General features: G+C 41.8%; 2 protein-coding genes across 6 annotated transcripts in view; one reads left to right on the forward strand and one right to left on the reverse strand.

Moving 5' to 3' along the window:
- gripap1 (GRIP1 associated protein 1) overlaps positions 1-23277 on the reverse strand; it is a 46159-nt gene extending 22882 nt beyond the window's left edge. For 2 of the 4 annotated variants that reach the window (XR_015126574.1, XM_086276558.1), the window contains exons 1-21: positions 23122-23277; positions 19829-19895; positions 18412-18473; positions 18211-18237; positions 17391-17498; positions 17136-17301; positions 15777-15943; positions 15410-15449; positions 13491-13657; positions 10672-10719; positions 10505-10536; positions 10121-10168; positions 9871-9970; positions 8693-8770; positions 7846-7938; positions 2803-2937; positions 2584-2679; positions 2372-2482; positions 2009-2110; positions 1757-1870; positions 1440-1517 (exon numbers count right to left, since the gene is read on the reverse strand). Coding sequence is in view for 3 of the 4 variants with exons in the window: in XM_086276558.1 (XP_086132684.1) it covers positions 1440-1517; positions 1757-1870; positions 2009-2110; positions 2372-2482; positions 2584-2679; positions 2803-2937; positions 7846-7938; positions 8693-8770; positions 9871-9970; positions 10121-10168; positions 10505-10536; positions 10672-10719; positions 13491-13657; positions 15410-15449; positions 15777-15943; positions 17136-17301; positions 17391-17498; positions 18211-18237; positions 18412-18473; positions 19829-19895; positions 23122-23169 (1887 nt within the window). In the remaining variant the exon portion in view is untranslated. The remainder of the gene's footprint in view (positions 1-1439; positions 1518-1756; positions 1871-2008; positions 2111-2371; positions 2483-2583; positions 2680-2802; positions 2938-7845; positions 7939-8692; positions 8771-9870; positions 9971-10120; positions 10169-10504; positions 10537-10671; positions 10720-13490; positions 13658-15409; positions 15450-15776; positions 15944-17135; positions 17302-17390; positions 17499-18210; positions 18238-18411; positions 18474-19828; positions 19896-23121) is intronic. The other 2 variants (XM_086276560.1, XM_086276559.1) reach the window with 2 other exon arrangements.
- A 1150-nt stretch (positions 23278-24427) lies between these two features.
- ptpn18 (protein tyrosine phosphatase non-receptor type 18) overlaps positions 24428-25215 on the forward strand; it is a 37108-nt gene continuing 36320 nt past the window's right edge. The window contains exon 1 of one of the 2 annotated variants that reach the window (XM_086277888.1): positions 24428-24852. In XM_086277888.1, the coding sequence (XP_086134014.1) occupies positions 24781-24852 (72 nt within the window). In that variant the 5' untranslated portion in view covers positions 24428-24780. The remainder of the gene's footprint in view (positions 24853-25215) is intronic. The other variant, XM_086277886.1, reaches the window with a different exon arrangement.

The raw sequence follows: 25215 nt of genomic DNA on the forward strand, positions 1-25215 counted from the left end.
ATAAATAAGACTGAACTAAAGTGAATTACTATTAAACCAGCTACAGATTCTGTATCATTTCATCTCATTCTGCACAGAAATGTAACCGATTCTCTGACAAATTAAATGTGTGCTGATTAGCACGAGTCATTAATTAAACTGCATATGTCTCACCAGATTATCAATGTTTCATGCAGTCATGGGGACCAAAAAAAAATCACAGAGGAAAGCATCACTTGTGGAAACACTACAGAGCACACTAACACATGAAAAATTATGATAAATCCTCTGTCCCAGTGCATGCTGGGAAGCAATCACACAAATCATTGCACGGTTCTCTGATGCACCACTGCTGTGTGTCTCAGAGAGCAGGTTTAGCTGAGCCCGGCTCTGCAGTTATATCTGCATTTCAAACCTCTGAAGCCCGTCAGATCTCCGTAACTGAACAGCAGGTTTGCGACATCGCTGTGAAGTGATTGAAGCGACTGTCTTACTACAGGCTGTGCACTAATGCAGGAGGCCAATCACTGCACGTATGCACACAGGAATCCAGTTTAAAACCGTTGCATACATGGTGTGTGTATTCTGGGTCCATGAGACCAACACGCTGGGATAAATAGCACAATATCTCCTAGAAGAAAATATCCATAATAACTACTAAGATGGGAAATTGTATTTTTATAGTTCACAGGTGTGCAGCAGGCAGTTTGGGTTTGATATCATCTCATCCACATTACTGCTCAGCAGTTTAGTCGAGGAGTTCAACTGATTAGATAAAATAAATGCAAATGGAGCAAAATGTTAAACACAGCTCACTGTATTCATTACTTTTCTTGTTACAAATCCTCCATTTGGAGTTTAGAGAGACATGATTATTCTACCAGACAGGCTACAGGAGGAAACGTAATGTTATGCAAAGGAACGGTTATGCAGTGGGTTATGATAAAACACAGTTTACTGATGATAAACAGAAAAACTGACACAGTGCCTGAAAATTGACCTAACGCCTGTCAAAGGTGTGACGGTTGGATATAAGGAGCTTTTCTTGTCCGTCATTTCAATCGAGTGACTTTTATACATGTTTGTAACTCCACCCCAAGATGATCTTCCTCAACTGTGCTGAACATAAAGAAGCGACATCTATAAAATGTTGAGTGAAGACAGTCTCGGCATCTTTTCAGCATCTTTTTCCTGAGGCGAAGTAGAGACGGAGGTGAAACTGTCAGAGCTGATTACTGCTGCTGAGTTTAAGTCACTTCTACAGGATCTGTTAATCAATGTTTCTGTGCTCGCTTTAATGTGTGTAATCTCATCAAGTGTGACAGTCATCGTCTGTTGTCTGTTTTTGTTCTTATAACACCGGCTTTCATTCTGTGCTCACAGAAAACACATTACTCTTCTCAGTGACACCTTTACCTGATTAAATAAAACAAAATGAAAGTGTGTGTGTGTGTGTGTACCTCCAGCTGAAGTTTGTGTTCTTTCCACAGCTGCTTGATTTCCTCCTGATGTTGCAGATTGTTCTTCTCTATATTCTCCTGCTCGCATCAGCAGACAGATAAAGTACAGTCAGTCACAGAGGAACACTTGGAATCAAAGGAACTCAGAATCTGCTCAGCCGAGAAGCTAAAAACTGTAAATGTTGGCATTTTCACTTTAAAATAATGATGCAAATGTGCAAACTCGACCTTTAAACTACGGAGGATTTGGAGGACGAATTGGCGGAAAAGTACCGCTGGTTTATAGGGTGACCAGCCAGCACTCAGCAGATACTGACCTCAGCCTCTTTGAGCCGTCTCTCGAACCATCCTTTGGCTCCCTCCATGGACTGGACCTGACTCAGCAGCTCCTCCACTCGGGGCTGTAAACCCTCCAGCTCCTTCGTCCGAGCCTGAAAACTCACAAAGCGTATCGTGAACTTGTGCGATAACGACTCTGCTGCTCGTGTTATACGAGACATCTGGAAGACACACATCAGGAGTTTTCTTTTGTCTCCTTAGCCACTTTCACCTCCTGCGTGCCTCTTTACCTTTTCATCTCTAAGCTGCTGTCGGATTTCTTCCTCAGAGCGATTCTTGTCTTCATGAAGTCCTCTGAGCTCCTTCTCGTATCGAGCCCTCACTGCAAGAACCTGAAAGAGAGGAGGAGACAGAAGAAGAAAATGAGTCAGGGAATACAGAGAAGAGACAAAAGCAAAAAGAATTCACTAAATCTGATGAAAATTTGTGGCTTTTCTTTATTTTTGCACATTTTAAAAACTAAAAACCACACAAACAAAAACAGATCAGCGATAATTCAAAGCAAAGAAACTATATAGAGAAACCAAACAAAGAAGACATGAAAACTGTGATGGATAAAAGCCATTAAAAGCAGCAGATCCATGGCCACTCGCCTCTTTCTCGTGCTGCAGTTTGAGGTCTGACAGCGCCTCCTTGTGGTCAGACTTTTCCTGGTTCAGCTGCATGGCCATCTCATCCAGCATGGCCTTCCTCTTCTCTGCTGTCTGCTCACACACAAACAGGTGTAAGTGTGTTTACTGGTTCAGCTGGTTTGTGTACAGACACCATGTGGCACTCTGTGTGTTGTTGTTGTTTATGTGTGTACCTTCTTAGCCTCGTCCAGCTCTCTCAGCAGTCTATCCTTCTCTTGTCCTTCTTCGGTTAACTGCTCCAACAACTTCCTGTTGGCAAAACTCGACTCCTGAAGGACGTAAAGTGAGAGAAGCAGAAAGCCACGTGTAAACAAACAGCTGGAGAGTCGTTTATATTGGCAGAACGAGCTGAGATAAAACCCAAAGGTTAAACAAACCACTGTTTAATCTACCTGCAGCTGGGAGTTGAGGTCATCCCTCTGAGCCAGCAGATTCTCCTGTTCAGTTCGTCTCTGCTGCAGTTCGCCCGTCAGCGCCTCCTGCTGCTCTCGCAACAGGTTCATTTCCTGCGTCTTCACCGTTTGGATCTACAAACACATTTCAAACACTTTATTTCTCTTTACAGTGTTCACTTTAATTCCTGAACGACTCTTTGCAGTACCTGTCCAACTTAAACACGTACATGTACAAGAATGTCCTGGACAGATAACAACTGCCAGAAAATATTAGATAGAAAAGAATGATGACGACAGATGATTAAGATGAAGCAGAGAACAGTAAATGACCACAGGTTAAATAAGATGTAAGTTGTAGCATTAAATCATTTGGCCTTTTAGGTATAACAATGGCATGAACCCCCACACACAGATCATTTATCTACATATAGATCCATGTCAGAGGTCCATCTCTATAGGTCACCCACATCAGCTGACCCTCTTTTATATCCCTTCAGGCTGTAGGATTACACCCTTTGGAGCCACCACGGTGATGGCTGTCTAAGCAGACTCTAGAGTTTGTGCCACTGCACACTTCTGATTGGTAGCAGCCTAGCTGCAATTTTCAGCTACTAATTCTGATTAAACTGGTGGTGATTTCCAAAAATCCGTTTGCTTACTGTAAGGTATTTCAAAACATTAATTTCAGTTTTTTAAACATAACATTGTCCAGTTCAGAGAGCGAACTAGCCGGCATTAGTAAGACCCAAAGCAGTGAATCTGATAAATACATTTTAATTTCCAGTTTCTTTGACAGCAGTCATGCTCTCATGTTCTAAAGCAGCACAGCTCCACACGGCCAGGTTTGGTGTGAACATCAGTGTGTGTGTGTGTGTGTGTGTGTGTGTGTGTGTGTGTGTGTGTGTGTGTGTGTGTGTGTGTGTGTGTGTGTGTGTGTGTAGGTCTCAGAGGAAACACAAAAAACATTTTACTACCATCACAAAGTTCCTGGGAGAAAAATGTTTTTGTGTTATTTTGATTTCTAGTCAGAATATTCACGTGTACAGCACAGTGACTTTAAGTGAGAAGAGTGTAAATGTATACTTTGGCTTTACAAACCACACAAAGATTTGTGTAAGTCAGCACATGGATTGTTTCGTCTGAGAACAGAGGATGAAGCATTTGGAGCGTCTCCTGAGTCCAGGTTTCTAAGTTTAAGAACGTATTTAATCCTACAGTGCGTTTTGTATCGGACTTAATGATTTCACCGGCTTAACTGTTCTTTGCAATTTTCCGTTCTAAATCAATCTTCCAGTTTGAGGCTAACGTGGAACATCAGAGCACTTTAACTGTTGCTGGCTCATGAAACCATGCTCGTCAGTGTTCAGGACTGTCGTCAGCGACAGTGTTTGTTCACTGACGGTACGGACATCATAAATCCCGCCCCTTCTTATTTTTTTTAGTTAAAGTGGTGACACTGAGGAGTGCAGCGATTTTTTAAAGCTCAACTATTTTCAACTTGTTACTCGTTTATGAACAACAAGTGCACCAACTCAGTCCTGCAGTTTCTTATGGACGTGACGAAAAGTGCCAACGTAAACACCAATGATGATCATGAGACCTTTTCTTTAGTTTATGACGACACAAACAAGAGTCACAGGACACAAATTATACTTAAGTAAAAATTTTGTATTTGTATGAATAATCCGGTGAGGTCTATGTCATGGACAATGGCAAAAGGCCTAATCTTTACCTCTGAGGCCCAACAGTATGCCATCAGAATATGCAACTTTTACTTTGAAAAAGTATTTCTCCAAGTCTTGGGATTTGGGTGGAAAAAGTCTGACTGAAAAATCAAACACTATTTAGAGTTTTTCTTTCTAAAAAGCATTTAAGACATCAAAAGGTGAAGATGTTGCCCTCCAAGTAACCTGAAAACCTAACATATAACACAGTTGGTTCCTGATTTATTCTCCAAAATAAAGTGTTTCAGAATGACGACAAAGAACAACACGAACAGATCTAATCAGGCCAAAGGTCGTACATTTCATCAAATATATATCTTGCTAGACACAAACAAAGAAAGCAACATGGACCATGGATGTGAACCCTAATGAGCTACAGCTGAGGTTACTGACCTCCTCCAGCATCAACATTTTCATTACATAAATCAGAATTAAAGCAGGAACCTGCTGGAAAGCAGGAAAAACTGATCATCGTGATTACTTTGAGGAGCTCCAACCAACTAATCTCAGTCACTGTAACCAGTCACTCTACTTAGGCTTCTGGTTCAGGACATCAACACATTCTACTCAGCATACACAGTCATGTTATTTTATTTTTAAGGGGATCAATCTTTAAAAAAAGCCTCTAGAAAAGATTCTAGGAATCAAAGTTCATTTCAGGACCTCAATCTAATGCTAAACTCTACATGAGGAGTCAGGAAATAATTACCTGTTCAAGAGCGCACAGATTAGTCCTCAGAGCACTGTTCTCCTGCAACACGTGTTCCACACTGACATTAAAGACAGCTGCTACAATAAACAAACAGGTTCTAGATACTCTCTCTAAAAAAGCTATTCTAGATTAACTCCACCTACCATCATTAGTTGGGCAGCCCTCACAGATCTATCATCTAGTTTCCTGCAAGCGCTTTGAATTTTACACTTGCACAAAAGATTTAATGTAAGCCTCTCTAAAGTGTTCTGTTGTTAGCACTCGGTGCAGCAGTATGTAGTTTAGTTTTCAAGAGTCACATTAGTCCAGAAAAACAAGCTACGGTTAGGGTCCTAGATGAGGGCTCTACTCTAGGGTCAAGCGTGCACAGATCAGTCCCCAGAGCACTGTTCTCCTACAAGGTGAGTTACAGTTTGATAGTGTGTGAGTAAAGTGTTCTGGATGATCCTGTTCAGGGTCAGATTTACAAAACCTCACGTGAAATGACATCAATTACAAAAAACAGTAAGTGGTTCAAACCAGCGTTTTGAGGTCAGAATTATATAAAACATTAAACTTCTTTCTGATTGGGCTGTCTGTCTTTAACCTGTAACCAGTAAATGAAGCTATTAAACAGCTGAAGCTGAATGCGCGGAGCATGACACGCTTTTCTTTGCATTAACACAGCCTGATCCAGTGTTCCATATTATACATATACACATATACACTGAACAAAAATATAAACGCAACACTTTTGTTTTTGCTCCCATTCCCCATGGGATGGACGTAGAGACCTAAAATTCATTCCAGATACACAATATAACCATCCCTCCCAAACAGTGGTCACAAATCAGTCCAAATGTGTGGTAGTGGGCACATCTGCTATATTGAGATAATCCATCCCACCTCACAGGTGTGCCACATCAGGATGCTGATCTGACATCATGAGTAGTGCACAGGTGTACCTCAGACTGCCCACAACAAAAGGCCACCCTGGAATGTGCAGTTTTGTCTCACAGCAAAATGCCACAGATGCCACAAGCAATGAGGGAGCGTGCAATTGGCATGCTGACAGCAGGAATGTCAACCAGATCTGTCGCCCGTGCATTGAATGTTCATTTCTCAACCATAAGCCGTCTCCACAGGCGTTTCAGAGAATATGGCAGCACATCCAACCGGCCTCACAACCGCAGACCTCGTGTAACCACACCAGCCCAGGACCTCCACATCCAACAGGTTCACCTCCAAGATCGTCTGAGACCAGCCACCCAGACAGCTGCTGGAACAATTGGTTTGCACAACCAAACAATTTCTGCACAAACTGTCAGAAACCGTCTCAGGGACGCTCAACTGCATGCCCGTCGTCCTCATCGGGGTCTTGACCTGACTCCAGCTCGTCGCCGTAACAGACTTGTGTGGGCAAATGCTCACATTCGATGGCGTCTGGCACGTTGGAGAGGTGTGCGCTTCACGGATGAATCATGGTTCACATTGTTCAGGGCAGATGGCAGCTGAGAATGTCCCAGTTCTTGCATGGCCAGCATACTCACCGGACATGTCACCCATTGAGCATGTTCGGGATGTGCTTGACCGGCGTATACGACAGCGTGTACCAGTTCCCACGAATATCCAACAACCTCGCACAGCCATTGAAGTGGAGCGGACCAACATTCCACAGGCCACAATTGACAATCTGATAGACTCCATGCGACGATGTGTTGCACTGCATGAGGCAAATGGTGGTCACACCAGATACTGACCGGTTCTGGGTCCCCAGACCCCCAATAGCGCAAAAAACTGCACATTCCAGGGTGGCCTTTTGTTGTGGGCAGTCTGAGGTACACCTGTGCACTACTCATGATGTCAGATCAGCATCCTGATGTGGCACACCTGTGAGGTGGGATGGATTATCTCAATATAGCAGATGTGCCCACTACCACACATTTGGACTGATTTGTGACCACTGTTTGGGAGGGATGGTTATATTGTGTATCTGGAATGAATTTTAGGTCTCTACGTCCATCCCATGGGGAATGGGAGCAGTAACAAAGGTGTTGCGTTTATATTTTTGTTCAGTGTATATATGGAACAAGTCGATTACAAGTAATTCTTGTAACAGCAGTTCATTCTAATAAGCAAAATTTCCTCTTTTTTGTAAGATGCTAATATTTTGTAGATTTTTCTTAACCTTTAAAAAGCTTCAGCTGCTTGGTTCGCACGGCTCTGATCTTTAACTACTTGCTTTGTGTTAGCATGGTCCAAGTCCAGGTGCTGCAGACAATCACAGTAATGTGAATTTATTTTTCCACTTGACACATTTTTGTCATTTCTTTCTAAAGCAACAACTGGGATCAGGTAACTGTTGTGTGATTAGCAGCAGCGTGATGGTCTTTCAGGTATTAATGACTTTTTCCTCATTGGTCAGTGTAACGTTCTTGTCAGTTTCTCTAGTACACAGAGATGATGTACTGTCAGGGTTATGGTACTGTTCATCAGTTTTATTACATGTTAAAAGTAGCTGGGTTAGTGCTCAGAGATGACGTCATGCTTATGAGGGGTTCTCCGGGTTTCATGGCCACTAAGTTAGTGCCGTTAACTCTCTCCATGCTGTGTAACGTTTATTACCTGTTCTAGAGCAGCTAGGTTTGTCCTCAGAGCATCGTTCTCCTGCAGGATGTTGTCCACCTGTTCCTGACTGACTGCACTCTGACTGGCTACCTGCAGTTGCACCAAACCACCAGCAGGGGGCGTCAGAGGGGAAAAGATAAGATGGGAAAGAAACCAGTAAAGAGCAAATAAAGAAAGCGAGAAAAACAAAGGCAATATAGGAGGTAAACAAAACAAAAAGAACACACACAAACGTAAGAGTGTACAGGTAAAGAAATTTTAAATGACAAAGATGACAGAAAGAACAGAGTCGAGGATTAGAGAAGGATAAAGCAGTTCAGAAACACACAGAAGTACCAGTTCCACTACCAGAGTGATATTCCAAAACATATTTGTACTTTATTAAGAAAAAATCATCTGTATTAAGGAGCTTTCTCCATCCCACCATCTCTCATTTCATTTCCTTCATTTTAAAAACCTGTTTTTGGTGAAAACGGATTCTTTTTAAACATTTATATCACTTTGGCAGAGAAGCAGCTTCACAGAGAAGTGAAAGAACCGAAAACAGTCAGCTTTAATCAAACTCCTACAACCTTCACACTGTTTCCTCCCTTGTCCCCTTTTCCCTCAACCTTATCCTCTTCAATTTAAAAAAAAGAAAAAGAAAACTATTCTAATATGTGTGTGCAGAATTTGGATGTGGACAAATATCTAAATAAGAGTGCCGTCACGTCTTTATATGTGTGTGTTTTACTGCACTCCTGCTGCGCCTGAGACATGGAAATATGTTCAGAAGTCTGCCTGTCTGTGGCAGGATTCACGATCTCTGACTCAGAGTGTGTGTGTGCGTGCACGCATGCATTACCTCGTCCTTCAGTGTGTGCAGAGCCACCTCATGTTCCTTCTCTTTGCTCTGTAGCTGCTCTCTCAGCTCTGACACCGTCTGAACAAGAAAACGCACAAACACAAATGATTAGTTTATAAAGTAAAAAGTCAAAGTTCATAACGAGGGTGAAATGATCGTTACAGAGGAGAAAACCGAACAGAAAGTGACTCTTTCACTATGTTCACAATGACATGTGAAGTGTGCAAACTTTGGAATTCAAAGTTTTTTTGTTTTTGGACTCGTACAGAAAATGTGACGTCACGTTTAAATGAAAAACAGCATGAATGTTTTATTAATGCATGTTTTAATTATTCAGTGTGTCCAATGGATTCAGTCTGATTCAGATTCTCCAATAACACCCAAAGGTGTTCAACAGACGTCAGCCACAGACATGAACTACTTTTCATGATACAAAGTCTGATTTTTAAGAGTTTCTGTCAATTAAAAAAAACAAAGTCCAAACAATGAAGACATGGTGTGTTCTTAAACAAGTCCAAACTTTCATCACTGTGTAATTATCTCAGCAGCTCACTGATTCTTTTCTTTGTTAGATAAGACCCAAAAGTATTGTTCTGCTTTCACTTCAGACATAACTGAAGAAAACTAAACAGCAGCAATATCTGTGGTGTCATTAACGCTGGGCTAGTTGGTATCTAGCTACAGAGCTATAGCTAGGACAATATAAACACATTAACACAGCCAAGATGGAGGATGAACATTAAAGTTTCCCCCTCAATAAAAGCTATTGTGGTGGTCCCAGATGGACAGAGACAAATGAAATCATAAGACAGGAAAAAAGCACTAAAAGAGGACCCAACTTCAGTCAAGAGAACATCTGTGATGATCCATCCACAACACCAGGTTAGTCAATAATATGCTGCTGCGTGGTTTGGATTACTCGTTATGAACAATCTGCACATAAAAAATTCATTTCAGATAGAAAGTGCTTTGTTTGTTTTCAGTGGTTAAACTTACACCACACAACATCGAGCAAGACTTCCTGTGTTTAGTTTTTTGTAAACTTTTATCGTACATAAATAATTCCAACATGGTTACTTTTCCTTGTAGGACATTACCCTGACTGGGGAAAGAATCATAGAGGAGCTGGGGGAATGTACATAGTAATGGACTGGTGCGATTTCTTAGCGAGATCGAACCTGATTGGCTGCCATGAGGTCCGTCTGTAGTTTCTGGACACGGATATTCATGGCCTTCAGCTCTTCTTCTTTTCTTTGGTTGATCTCATCGATCTTTGTCCTGCAGAGAATCAAAACCACAAAAGGTCAACATTTCCACAACAAGCAGCACATTTAAAGGGGAAAAAAAAGCAGACACCCTGAACCGTGGACATTAGAGCCGTCAATACACTAGTGGGAGTAAGAGCAGCGGGGTGCCGGCAGTCCTGACCTGCTGTCGTTGTACAGAGCCTCCTTTTCTGTCTGCAGACGCTGGAAACTGCAGGAGAACAAAAACATAAGCTTTCGTTTAGTTGCCCAGAACAGATTAACATGATGGTGAATCTGTTTCCAGACCGGGATATATATTCTTTAAATCTTCACCTCTACTCAAGTAGCTTTGATTCACAGTTTAAGACGATCCTTATTCATTTCTTACTTGGCTGGGGTTCTCTCTCTCTAGTACTGCAGGGTGTTCTACCTACAATATCCAGCTGCTGTGAAGGTTAAGTGAACTGAGCCACGCCTGAAGCAGTTTATACAGCACTGCTGCTACATTACTGGCCGATAACTGTGTCAAAAAGCTGTGAATGTGACTGCGGTTAGGTCATCTCACCTCTCCTGCTTCTTCTTTAGCTTGTCAGACAGCTGCAGGACAAAGAGACGGAAACAGCATTAAAAAGCTGCACCTTTAATAGCCAATATCAGTTCACTGGCATAGTTACTGCAAAATAAATCTCTATTACACAGTGGTTGTGTGTTGTCAGCCCTGAGAAGATTTACCTTTGTTATTTCTTCCTGCAGTTTGGTGATTTCAGCCTGTTTGGACGCCTGGAGGCAGACAGAAAGCAAACGTTCAGTCAACTGAGGAGAGAGACACTTACACTTACAGCATGCTCAGTGCTCACTTTATAGATCCCCCCCACTTTATTAAGTACACCGATGCAGGCTAATGTCCAAAGAGTCTAAAAAGTATTGCTCTGAATTACATTTCCTTAACTTTTATTAATCAAAGTGAACTTATTGCTCCTCTGAATGGATGTCTCGTCTGTTCCTAGACCAACGACGGTAACTGCAGTCAGAGTTTTGGTTCTTGGAAGTCCGAACACAAAGAAACTCAGTTTGCAGCATCACGATAAGTTTTTCCAAAAATCTTTGAGCCTTTTAGGATTACGTGCAGCTCTTTCAGATTCATTTGCTCCCATTAACAATTTTACCATCAAGGTGATATGAAAATAAGGCCCAGGTTTAAAACTTTAATAACTCTGGTTAAACAGATAATCCTGCAGCAAATATTCACAAATGACTTTCCAAAAGAAATACAGTTCACATATTAAAGTAATCTTAAATCGCATTTGGGTGATGAAAGTGGATTTTGACAGGTGTCATGTGACCAACAGATCCTTCTGTTATCAAAACCTTTAAGCTGAATATAAACCGTGAGAATCTGGAATCATGAAAGGTCTGTGGTGATATAATGTGTGAAAAATCAGGAGTGTGTCAGAGATTAAATCAGAGCATCTCATAACGCACTTCTACCACGATGCGCTACGACTGAACAACCAATAGGAAAGCAGCATGACGATGACATGCTGATGAACTCGACACCAACACTTTTGGAAAAAGGAAAAAAAAAAAAAAAAGAGCAAAACAAGTCAAACAGTTCAAACAAAGCTACATGTTTGGAAATCCAACAAAAAAGAAAATCTAGCTGAGCTGTGGCAGCAGAAACGTGTTTATATGATGTGGAAACAAAGGCTATGAGAAGTGCAGCCTTCTGTCCAAGCTCAGGGTTCACGTATCAATCACACAGTCATCATCCACCAAACAAAAATCATTTCTAGTGTGGGTGACCCTGACAGAGCTAGCAGCAGTTTTCAAAATCAAAAAGTAAAAACAGAAACCTAATTTAATGACACGTTAACAGCAGACTTGTGACTTTGGCTCAAATTGTCAGCTGTGCCTGCTGGCTCATTTGAAATGCACACTGTAGCTCTTCTGTTTAAATACTTTCAAGCATTCAAATTCAAAGCTGGACTCAAACAGGGGCAGCACACAGCGTTTTAGCTGTTTTGGTTTACAGCACGAACACTCTTGATCGTGGCTCAAGAGTTGGGCGTTCGTCTTGTAATCGGAAGGTTGCCGGTTCGAGCCCCGGCTCCAACAGTCTCGGTCGTTGTGTCCTTGGGCGAGACACTTCACCTGTTGCCTACTGGTGGTGGTCAGAGGGCCCGGTGGCGCCAGTGTCCGGCAGCCTCGCCTCTGTCAGTGCGCCCCAGGGTGGCTGTGGCTACACATCACCAATGTGTGGATGATTGTGTAAAGCGCTTTGGGTCCTTAGGACCAAGTAAAAGCGCTTTACAAATACAGACCATTTACCACTCGAGATGTTTTGTCCCCTCCTCCTTAGTACTCATTTGTCAAACCTGTAATGTTCAACCAATTTAAAGGTCAAGAAATCACAATCATCTTCAGGCATGTTTCCCATAAAAAGCCTCAGTGTTTCCATCAGCGGGTGAACGCTGAGGAAAGGACACAGTCGTCCGTTAGTCACGCTGACATTTCACCGCTGCTCTCCATCTGCCGTTTATGTTCCTGTCATGAATTAATTAGTTTCCTCTCTCACTCACGACATACAACTGTTTCATCTGCCAACATTTAGACTTTTTTTATTCTTTGGGCTTTTTGGATAAGTGGAAGTTAATTACACAACAGATCGAGCAACATTACACCACAAAGAAGTAGTATGAAAAAGAAGAAGTAGATGTTACTGTAATATTCTATAATGTTGTCTAATATTTAAACGTTATTCCTGTTCATATGCCGTTTACTGCAGAATGGAATCAATTTTAAAATTTGATCCGATGATCTGCTGTGATCGGCCTGGAAATACGATATGTTCCATACAATACGTCAATACGTTCATCTGTGAATATTCTCATTTGAGATTGCAGAACCAGAGAAAATACTGAACCAGTCCACACGTGGAGCTTATGGAGTCCAGCAGCAGACGTCCACAGACTGAGACGTCATATTTTTGTGTTGTTTCAAAGCCAAAAACTCAGGAGGAGAAATTTTAGGAGTTCACTCTCAGCTAAATCCATCAAAAACATGTTTGTTTGGCTCAGTGTGGGATGCTACCTAAAATTAGCTTGCTAAGGTATTATCGAACAATAATTATTGATTGTTACTTCAAAGTTATTTCTGGTAAACATGATCCAGTGTACTAATCGAGCCCGCAGTGTTGGAGCAGCCTCCTTGTGTAAGCATCCATGTACTTCTCAGAAGAAACACAAGTGAAGGTGAACTAACGCTGAGTTACACTTCTGCACATGTCCTACACAAACATTGGACAATAAAACAGGAAATTATGACCTGACTTTGGTTTGCTCATTTAGATTTTACAGAGTAAAACAGTTCATTTTAAGTAGTTTTAGTTGGAATTTTTTTTCTTGGGAATTTGAAAGCATTACTCTGGGGAAAGTTTTTTATCGCTTTAGACTTTTAGTGAAGTAAATATATAAAGGAAGTACTCGAGTAGAACTTACTCTGATATATGTGAGTGCAAATGTGTTTTTTGTGTTTGTTGTGTGCATGTGTACCTCCAGGGTGTGGATCTGCTCCTTCAGCAGCCTCTTCTCCTCCTGCTCGGTGTTCAGGGCCATCTCCAGCTCTGGTCCAAAGCAGTGAGTTATTGGACAGAGAGCAGCCGACCAGCCTAGCGCTGCCTGCTTAGCTACAATCTTCTCTACGCTCTTCTCTGACAGGCCTAAAGGGGGCGCCGCACACAGCAGGGGCAGTCCGTTAGGCCAGACACACACTACACCAGCTCCTCACTTTACACGCCGTCTGAGAGGTTGGGCTTTTCTTTTGTTTTGTTTTTAATCTCTGGAGGAGGCAGACAGAGTCGGAGCCCAGGATTTTCCGGGTGAGCTGCAAAGTCAAACATCAACTGCTGCATCTTGTGAGTTTGCGTTCACTGACAGCATGCTTATATGAACTCTGCAGGTTTTCACTTTCAGGTCCATTTGTTTGTAGAGAGGCGGTGTCATCCAACATTGATCAAAACAGAGAACAGCAGCGCAACATTTCTTCACTTCACTTATATGTTACCAGAAAAATAACCAGTGGTAACTTTGACTCACAGGCTGCTGCAAAATACAGCTATTTTTTACCATTTTCAGTATGATTGTCTCACACTAATTATGTATTGAAATTAATAATCACTTGTTCATATTACAAGAAATTCTCTGAGCGTCTCCATAAAGTGCAGAGACTGCAGGAGTGACTGCCAAAAACAAAGATTTTATTTATAACAGGTGGAAATGAGTTTGGCTCTGCAGCTCTAACAGGGAATACCTGCTCAAGCAGCCTCAGCTGTTATATCCACATTAAAGCCTAATTAATCTGCGGCTTCCTAACAGATTTCGTTGTTTTTCCCTGCTTCAGCTTGTAGTGTGTGTCTGCCCTGAGCCAGCTAGCTGCTCTGCACCTATAAAGCCAGCTGTGGGTTCACCTTACAGAAGCCAAAAATTCAAACTAAAAGACGGCTGTTAAAACACAGCGTGCGTTTGTAAGCTTGACAGATTAAAGCTTTTCTTCAGACCAGCGTGGCGATCAGGTTTTAGACTGTTTTCCTTTCAGCTGCTGGCTTCAGGTGTAAATCGGTTTATAAAGCTCGCTGCACGAAGATGACCTTATTGAAGTCTGAGCTGTCAGATCCATTCACACACAAAATAAAACCATTTTGATCATCTTCGTGCAGCATGTTGATACAGTTAGTTTGCATGTAATGTGGTAATGAGCACATAAATAAAAATAGCTCAAATGCTAAAGCCCACATGTTACACCTAAAATCTTGTGATATTCAGCATTATTCTTCTTGTCAACAAACCCCCTGTGCAGATAGAAAATAAATCTATCAACTCAGAGCTCACTGCTGCTTCAAAGACACATCAGTGAATCACACTGCTGTTCAGGCACCTTCATTACTACCAAGACAGGGAAAAAACACTCAAGTGTTTTTAGAGCCAGTGTGCTCAAAGCTGAGAGGCTCCAACAATTAGAACGTTCAGTAAAACAGATTAAGGTCCTGTTGCACAGGGGCTGCCAACTGCAAGAAAAACCCTGAATACCATCAGAAAATTCTCTCTGTAACTCAAAACTCCATTTGACATCAAAATCCAGTGTTTATGTTTCGAGGTTTATGTTAAGTGGAGGCAGAAAGCAAAGCTCAGTGTAACCCACTGTGGAGGATAAATCCTGTCTCTGCATGTGAAGCTCATACGGTTCATTGAGCTTCCTGTCTTCTATAAGTACGTCATGGTCATTTTTTCAGGGTAATAAAAGTACTTACAGTGAGACAGACACCATTTCAATACTTTAGTCTTTAATTATGTAATAAACAGCATATATTTTAAATGCTATTCTTCAGGAAGTTACTAATTACCACATGAAAGAACAGGAGTTATTCCTCTGAGTGGAAACACCGTGTGAGCAAAAGAGCGAACTGTAAACTCACCGTGTAGCTGTTTCTCCGTCTGCCGCAGCTCAGGCTCCGCCTGAAAAACAGACAAGGGAAAAAAAAAAACATACTTATTACAGTATAGTGTGCTATAACATGAGCACACGTGACGGGACAAAATATTAGAAGCACTCAGTAAACTCTAGTCCAGCAGCACTACATCAGGTGACTCGCACTAAAGTTGAAACAAGATTTCAACTTAAAAAGATTAAAGCACCTTCTTCATCATATCTAAACTGTAAACTTAATATTTGAGGATTTTGGATTTTTGGTCAAAGAATATATTTAATCTGAACGCATCATCTTCGATGGCTGAAAATATCACAAACATGCTGCATCGGCTGTGTCTTTGACTTCCAATCACCTGTTCCAGTCTCTCATTGGATCCTCCTGGCAATGACTCCTCCCCTGTCCCTGTGACATCAGAGACTCCATTGGTACCTGCTGATCCGTCAGTCTCTGTGGTCGCACTCTGGGTGCCCTGAACGGACGCCTGTCTCTGCAGCTCCTTGTCGAAGCACTCCTGCAGGGCTGGAGGAGAATTGCAGCTCACATCATTCATTCATTCAGTCATTCATTTCATGAAGGACTAACAGGAATCACAAGGTTTCCACAGCTGTACTACAAGCCCAGCGGTCACTGCACCCAGGTTAGCTTCATAACTTTTTACATGAAAATGTATTAAAACCTTCAAAAAGGGAAATAAATAACCAGGCACAAGTTATAACTCTAAACCAACTTTACTTGTTCATCTGTCCACTTGTCACAAATTATTTGTCACTGTATGTGAACGAGGTCAACCGTGAATGCCTGATGTTGCAAACATGCTGTGATCAACCAGATCAGTAAATGATGTCTGTCTGGCCAATAGGAGCTTCTACCTAAACTTCAATCTAAAGAGCATCTAAAAATCACACCCACGTACCGACAACGTTCCCCAACACACACAAGTTAACTCTCACAGTGAGAACATTAAGAATTCATGAGTATGATGACAATGTTTTTGTCCATACCTTCAGTCATCAGTACACAATACACCCAGCTAATTACACACTGCTAACACATGTGCCGTTTCTCCATCCGTACAGATTTATACAAGCTCGTCTCATCAGTCTAGTTTCTAGCATCCTTCTCTGAGTCCTGTTTGGGGTTTTGTTTCATACAACACTTCTCCTTTCAAAATTACCTAATTTCCTCAAAAATTACTGGTCAGTTAAAACTGAGGGCAGCAGACGAAAATGACTAATGTTTGCATATGTCAGCAAATGTTTAATGATAAAGGCCTTCTGTGGACGAAGAGTTGAGTTTATATTGTAATGTGTCAGGAAGGTTTATGATTACATTTTTTTAAATGATGAATTCTAAACCTGTGAAAATTAATACTTATATGCCGAAAAACAACAGTAGCCTCTGTCTGTCTCCTGAACTGCACAGAATACGACGCTGTGGGGAGTTAAAGGAGCTCTATCCACCCCCAACACTGCTTACTGCGTGTCAAAGTCTTTAAATACACTGCTGCTGATGCAGGAAGAGAGAGAGAGAACACAGGTGGGCGAATATCAGCTCGACACCTGAAGATAAACTATCAGATCGTGATATTTTTCCTTTACTTGTCTTTGGCTCTACACACCTTCAGGACGATTTTTATGTGAAAAAAATATTAAAATATGAGCCTCTAAAACTGCAGAGATGATAGATCTACACCTTTTAAATGTCACCTCACCCTTCATTTTCTTCTGGAGGGTGGAGTTTTCTGCTTGGAGGCGGAGCAGTTCTCCATCCACGGGGCTGGATGCAGGGTTAGGTGGGGGGCTGGATGCAGAGGCTGCTCCTCCTTCCTTCTTCAGGCACTGATTCTCCTGCTCCAGCTGCTCGATCTGTGTACACAGCTGGAAAAATAAATGTTATAATGTTAAGATCACAATAATGATATGAAGCTTCTACAGTGCCTGAACTACACACAAACACTCAGACTCACCTTGGAGAGTTCAGCCATCAGTGTGCTGTTCTGTAGTCTGAAATCTTCCTCCTGACTGTGGAGTTTCCCCTGAAGCATCTCATTCTCACTCAGCAAAGCATCCACCTCCTACACACAGAGAAATAACACACAAAATAATACATTCAGAATAAAAAGCTGACTGCAGGTTACAGAAACTCCAACTGAGATCACTCACACAGACAGACTGACCAAACTTTCATGATGTAGTATTTTGACATATTGTTATATCTCTGTCATTTCTTTGCAACTAAACCATCCAAACAGTGGCGGGTGATTGGGTGTCTGTGCCAAACAATGCGACAGAAAGCTAGTGGAACATGTTGCAGTCAGAGTGAATTAACATTTTCGGTGAAAACACTACAGTGCCAAAAATAGAGAAGACGTCAGCACCAGGTGAGAATAAACACAAACTTTAAAACCACAGTTCAGTCGTACTTCAGGTTTTCTTCAGAACAGAGAAATGACACACGGCCAAAAACTAAACTCTTATTTTTCTGATGCACTTCCAGTTCACCTATTGCCTGAATGACCTTTAAACATTACAGCTTTCACCAGAGAAGCAGAGCTTAAACAGCTCCTGGGATGTGACGGTACAAGAAGACGCGATGTTTGCACTGCGGTTTGTCTCAGTTACAGAAATAACCTCCAATAAGCAGATTATTGGTGATTGTGTTAGCATAATAAGGAAGCCATAAAGCATTAACAATGACAAAATAAGGAACAATTAAAAGGACATAATTGAAAAATGTTTACTCTAGAAATTCACTGAGGTAACAATTATCATCAAACAACAGCTTACCTGAGCTTTCTTACTCTTAGTCAAGGCCTGAAAAGAAGAAAAGCGGAAAAACATTTAATGTAAATCAACAACATGAAGAGATGAGGAAAACTCTTCGCTCAGCTTTGTTAGAAAAGAAACCCCGAAATTCAGGTCAGCAGGTTATTTTTTTCCAATTACTCATCTACAAAAACAACTACATAGTAATAAAGTGTTCGTTACCTTCTGTGTTTTGACAAAATCTCTTTCCAAAACCACATTCTTCTGACGGACGGCATTCAGCTCTGAAATGCACCAGGACGACATTTAATTATAGAAAACACACGTTTCCTCTTCATTAAAGTTTTACTGCTAACATGGGCCAATCAAATATTTATCCGATGAATGATTTCATGTTCGTTAGCTGAAGTGGAGTCTGTACATCGACTGCATTTAAAGCCTGCTTGTATCGGTGAATGTCAGGGGGCTGGGGGCAGATTCCCTCCTGTAGGCTTGCGTTTTCGTAGACCGTCTCATGTTGTGTTATTTTATTCTAGTGAAGGACCCTGCTTGCTTTCATGCAGGCTATGCTGTGATATGTACACACTTATCTGTGTGCAATTTATTTTGTGTGAATATGTACATTTTAAAAAGTGGGACAGAAATAAAAATACCATCACTATGACTATTGGACCATTCCACTTAAAATGCTTCCCACCTGAGCCCCTCCGTGTATTTAACAAAGCCATGGAAATTTTACCTTCATACCATGACTATATTACAGAATGATTACGACCTAGAAGGAATTGTGGCTAGAGATGAGCCTGATATCAAAATGTAGGTAGAAAGAAGACCTTTCTGTTTATCTATTTATGCTGTCTTCTTTTTTTGTCCAGCCATGTAAATGTGTCTTTTAACTCTGAAATTTGTGGATATCCTTGTACTCATGGACCTATGAGGGCTTAAAAGTTTTTGACCCAGATCTGTGCACTCTTGAGGGCCTGTTACTCAAGGCACGGATTCATTTTACACAGGACGGCTCCAAGTTAACTACACCAAAATCCTCCTCTGGCCTTACAGTGTTTCCAACTACACATGTTTATTTTATGACTTTTTAAAATCCAGCTAATCCCAGCCCTTTCTACACAAACAAAGATTCATCTATCCGGTCCTGTTTTCCTGGAATAATATGCAGACGGACCTGAAACGGTCGTAAACAACCCCACAGTTAACGGTTTGCATCAGTCACTTGTAAACCCTGAGACAAAAGCTTCTCGGTCAGTGTGGTTTCTCTGAAACTTGCAACAAAATGAGTTTGAAGTCATTTTGACCTTGACCTTTTATTTTGTATTTCATATAATCTCAATGTTGTGTTCTCTCTCATGCACTGTGTGACATTTGCACTTGTCCTCTAATGTCTCTTATAATGTCTGCTGCCCCGTTGGCAAGGTCGCTCTCGAAAAAGAAATTTAATAAAACTTTCACCTGGACAAAAACTGCTCAGGTGGAGCAGGAAAACTGGTTTTATGCTGTGGGTCTTCTAATCAGTGTTTTTAAAAAATCTGTTGCTTTAAAGAGCCTCTCGTGTGCTTGTGGTCATTTCAAGTGTTGATGAGATGAAACAGCAGGAACAAGAAGGACAAAGAGTGAAAGGTTTTACCTGCCGTGTTCTTCCTGAGATCATCAGACAGCTGGTAGTTCTGCGTCCGCAGCTCCAACAGCTGGGCCTGCACAAGGATACACACACACACACACACACACACACACACACACACACACCAGTATTAATTTATGACCGGCTTTACTTAGAAACTGCATGAATCATGTTGTGTTTTTGATTGGCCAGTAGGTCAACTGAAGATGAGCTTATTCATCTTTTTAAAAACAAATCTAACATGTAAATAAACTGATTACTGTAACAAGCAGCAGCATGGTGACCAGAGATCAATGAATGTCAGCAAGAGGCACAGGTGGTCCCACCCCTCCCCAAAGAGTTAAATACCTGGGACCCCCTATCAGGTTTCAGAGCTGAAGATGCCCCTGAGATCAGAGATAAAATGTCTTCATGAACCAAGAAGTCCAGCTGCCTTCAACTGAAGCACTTAACACAAGTGGATTCATAGTCGGATCCATCCCAGATATCCAGTTTCAAGAGGGCGACATTAAACACCCTGATCTTGAAGCTTTGTAGCAGGACTTCGCAAACCAACGGGTGACATCATGGCAGCTACACCCACCCAAAATGCTGTTTATGCTCATTATAGAGCACTCTATTCACTTGCCTAAATACACTCACTGCTGACACCAAAAAACACAACAATGACAGTTATAAAAGTCCAAAACCAGCTGCTGACACCAGTGGCTACCTCCATCTTTTAGAAAGATCTTTCTTCCTAAATATTTCATAAACAGCATGACGTTCTGAGGGGACCCACCTTACTGCCCCAGAGGGGCCTTACAGCTGCATTTAAAGAAATTAAAAAATGCGTTTACTACAGTATAACAGCTGTATTAACGGCTTTTTTGTGGTAAATATATTTGAACTCTTCCCTACTGCTGTTTACCATGTGTGAAGACCAGTGTTGGGACTAACGCGTTATTAAGTAACGCGTTACAGTAACTACGTTATTATTGTGGTAACGAGCACGGTAACTAGTTATTATGCCAAAACTAGGAACGCGTTACTCGTTACTGGGATTTAGATAGGGTCGTTACTCGTTACTTCGTGTGGTGGCATCGCGGAGCTTCCACAGATTCAGTAACATTAGCAAGTGGTGGAGGCCAGCAGGTGGATGAAGGAAAAGGGAGGCAGAAGGAAAAGAGACCCGAGGCGGCCGCCGGTCCAAGTGTGAACTGAACTTCAGGTAAGAAGTTATGACCTGCAGTCTCTCTGGGTCAGATATAAACCAAGTTTAGGTGGAGTTTATTTTCGTTATTCTGACTTTTTCCGTACTGCGTGCTAGCTAGCATGACGGAGTTTCTATACAGCTGGGTGGTGCTATGAAGTTAATGATGTTGAACTTTATTTTGTTCATAAGTTATTAGAGTTGCCAACTGTCCCGTCTGGTATTCAGAGAAAATATTACGCGTTTCTTATTGAGGTGAAAGGGAACAGTTTGTCCCGGACTTCAGCTACAATGAAAAAGGCACAAAGCTGGAGTTACTCTGTGTTTACGCTGCACAGCTGCCTCTCATTCTCTCCCCCTCCCTCTCCCGTTTCTACTTCAATCATGAAACTGATCAATGATCAGCTGATCGGCTTTTCTCTCTTGTTTGTTTATCGCTCACTTTGCGCCAGAAACAGGAAACCAGCGGATGTCGCGCTAAACAACAGCAGCACGTTTAAGCTTGATCAGCTATCGTTAGAATTTATTTAATATTAATTTCTAGTATCAGCTGATGTTTGCTGGAGCCACAGCTGCAAAAAAGCTGCTGGTCATGATATGGTTTGGTTATCTGGTGAGAGGGAAACATGAAGATGAAACCAGGAGATGTCCTTACTGGATCATCAGAGCTGAACAGGTGATGGAGAAACAGGTTTACCTTTTAGGTGACATGAATGAGTTGAAGGGAAGTTATGAACTGTTTCTGAGAGACAAATAACACCAGGATCCTTTTCTATGTAGCTGACAGCTGGTAACTGTGCAGGGGCGGATCTAGCAAAGTGTTGCCAGGGGGGCCAGGTAGGGCATTAACAGGGAAAGGGGGGCACAAAGAAATACTTTTCTTTCTTATTCTCATTTAAAATGTCTAGCTTTTAAAAAATAATTATCTGAATCTTACAACAAACGATTGATAGATTGATGCATATATACCATCAAAACAGTGCACATTACTGTCACAACAGTGTTTGTTTTCATTCAAAGGCTTTATGATTTTTCCTATAATGGTGGGCCAGTCTCTAGTCAAAATGCCCAGGACGATTTTTTTGTCCCAGTCCAGCTCTGTATGCAGCTCATCTGCAGTCTGGTGTTACCTACATCTTCTTATTCAGAAGGCAGAATTTCCGAGTTCTGAGTACAATCGAAAGCACCACGACTGCAGTTTTTGTGTTGGATGTAAAAGGCGCACATGACGCTGTGACGTAGGCTAGAATCATGGCAGCAGTCAATGACGGTCCAGGCGTGGGATTTCTCTCGTGGAAATATGCACATTATCTTTTCCTTTCTATTTGTCGGTGGCACAGTGCACTTGTGGCAAGTAAGCAAGCTAGAAGACTGGCAAAGTTATGGAAGCAACACATTAACAAGAAAATTCTGAGTAAAACCAAAGTTACTTTCCCTAGTAACTAGTTACTTTGAAAGTAACGAGTAACTTGAAGTAACTGAGTTACTTTTGAGAGAAGTAACTAGTAATGTAACTAAGTTACTATTTTAAAGTAACTTACCCAACACTGGTGAAGACAGTCAAGATTCCTGTTCTTACACTTCGTGCAACAACAGAGAACAACAGTCCTATTAAAGTAGTCGGGGAGGTCAGTGGTTAGTATGTTAACAGGTGTTTGCGCTTCCCGGCCCTGTCTCCGATACAGAAGAGCCCACGGCAGCTTGCCTAGGACCCCGTGACTCTCAGCAGGGCGAGAGTCCCGTGAATGCTAACATGTTAGCCCGCTGTCAGATAGAAATAACGGTTAGCTACGCTGTGCTTTTCTTTACAGGGGGGGTGTAAGCTAGGCTAAGTGTTGAACTGAGCTCTCTCTCATTGTGTCTGCTTCCTCCCCTTCTTAAGTATATCGCCCGGAGGCATGTCAAAGCTCTGGCTGCCCGTTACCTTCCTGCCAACGTTAAATGAATAATGTCAGCCGAGCTAGCCGTTCTAACCGCTCCCACCTAGCAACGGCTCACGATTAGCAGACTGGGCAAACGCCCCTGGCAGTGATGCTGCACCGCACAGGTGTTTTTCACCACACTGACACCTACACACCAAAAGAACAATCGCCGTAGTTTTTCTCACCTGCATCCGATGGAACTCCTCCTCGGACAGAGCCTGCGACATAGCCATGTTTACCTTCCCTGCTGCTGCGAGCTAGCAGGCTAAGCTAGCGGAGGAGGAGACGCAGCAGCTGACACAGAGGAAGAGACAGGATGGAGGTTTCACTCTGACGCAGTTTCTGAGAACCGAGCAGCTGACAGAGTAGCCGCCATGACAGAGCGCTCACTCTGATGCTGTTTCCGAGAACCTAAGAGAAACCTCGATCACTCAAATCACATTTACTCAAGACCTGCGAATATTAAGAGGTCAGATTTAAATATATGGCGATATGTCCATATAAATGTCATGAAAGATAACGAAATACGAACTTTTGTTTAACATTCAAAGGCCAAATGAGTGATGCTTTTACAAAATAATTCCAGTAAATAAATTTAAAAACCTTTCGCTCCCAGCTTCTCACATGTGAGGACGTGCTGTCCTTTTCTTTCTGAGGTTCTTCATTATAGATTAACTCTGGGTTTCCTTAAGGCTGTTGTTTGAATACTGAGCAAAACAAGCACTGTTGAGGTGTCATTTTAGGTTCTGGACAGCTGTAATAGATGTGCAATGGTGAGCCAGGGTCATTTCATTACTGAATTAATAAATGAATAAAGAAAATATCACATCCAGAGTAATGGGAATTAGTTGTGTATGTGGCTTTTAATGTATCCATATTTAATTATGTTAATATGGACAAAAATTGTTGAGGAGTGTTTCCAGCACTCACTGAAGAAGGTAAAAGGGAGTCAAACCTGTTTCTTGCAAGGTGTCTGAGTGTATTTGATGGTTTTTGCCTCTAGTGTTTTTAGGGGCTGTAGCTCAGGAGGTAGCGCAGGCCATAAGGTTGGTGGTTTGAGCCCTGGCATGCCAAATATCCTTGTTAGATAGAAAGCACTTAAGGACAGGAAAAGAAAAATGCTTATATGAGTGTGTGTGAATGAGGTGTGTTCAGGTAGAACAGAAAAGAGCTAGATAAGATTTCCTCCAATTTATGTGAGAGTGGTTATTCAACTTTTGAACTACATAAGATCTCTATCTAGTAACCTTTCCACGCCTGGTCGGCAAAAAGCAGAATTAATCACGTGTCCATCACAGTTCAGTGTTTTTAAACACGTGCCTATATCTTTCAGCTTCAGACAAGGCAGTTGTTTTAAATTCCACGTCTGTCAACACTTCTATATCAAGATTATCTATCTCTGCACGCTGTCTGGTGAACACACAGGTGAAACAGGTTGCCTGATTGCATACATGGGTATGCAGCCTGTACCAGATTACTCACTAGCTGTGTGCTTCAGGAAGGAAATATATTTCTGTAACACACGCTTTAAAATTCAGTGAAGTAACCAGTCATAAAGTTTTTGTATTTCCTTCAAACTGTCCACATACTTCCTTGTTCTTCAGACAGGGAGAGAGAGAGAGCAAGAGAGAGAGAGGCTCAATTAGCTGGTGTTAAATTATTAACTGACAGACAGAGGCAGAACTGAGACACAGAGAGGGAAAGAGACAACTAAGAGGTAGAGAGAGAGAGAGAGAGAGAGGCTTATTTCAATTTCAGTTTTGGCTGATCAGCCTGCAGCCAGGAGAGGAGAGTCAGTGAGGCGCACGAGCTCGGCTCAGGTGTTGGATGTTACTTGACTCGACATGGAGCTGCTGCCCTCGCTGCTGTCCAGACTGAAGACAGTCGATTCCAGGACTGTGGATCAGGAGTACAGTGTGAGTGTTTGTTTTCATTCCTCAGTTTATGGAAAAGCCGGCTTGAGAGCTTTCACATCCTCAACAATCTAGTCCAACGTCTTATTTGTCAGAAAAGTATTTATAGAAATAAAAGTGCAGTAATAACGCACTGTGAAGTTCAGATAACGATTGAGAACAGCTTGAGTAACTCTGAGGTCGTGCTTGACGTTAGGTTTTCTCCTATACGCCACATTTATACGCAATGCACAAACTTCTGTATGTTGTGGACCTTTCGCTGCTTTTCATCTCTGTCAATGACTTCTTTTATGTGCTTTCCTGGAAAAACCTGCCCCTAGTTTCAACTCTGACCCATCTAATTAAATGAGCTGCAGCCAATAATCA

This window comes from Aulonocara sp. 'chitande type north' Nkhata Bay, linkage group LG20 (assembly GCF_057382095.1).
Source record: "Aulonocara sp. 'chitande type north' Nkhata Bay isolate Kocher_YH1m ecotype deep benthic linkage group LG20, A_spYH_male_GT1.1, whole genome shotgun sequence".
NCBI lineage: Eukaryota > Metazoa > Chordata > Actinopteri > Cichliformes > Cichlidae > Aulonocara > Aulonocara sp. 'chitande type north' Nkhata Bay.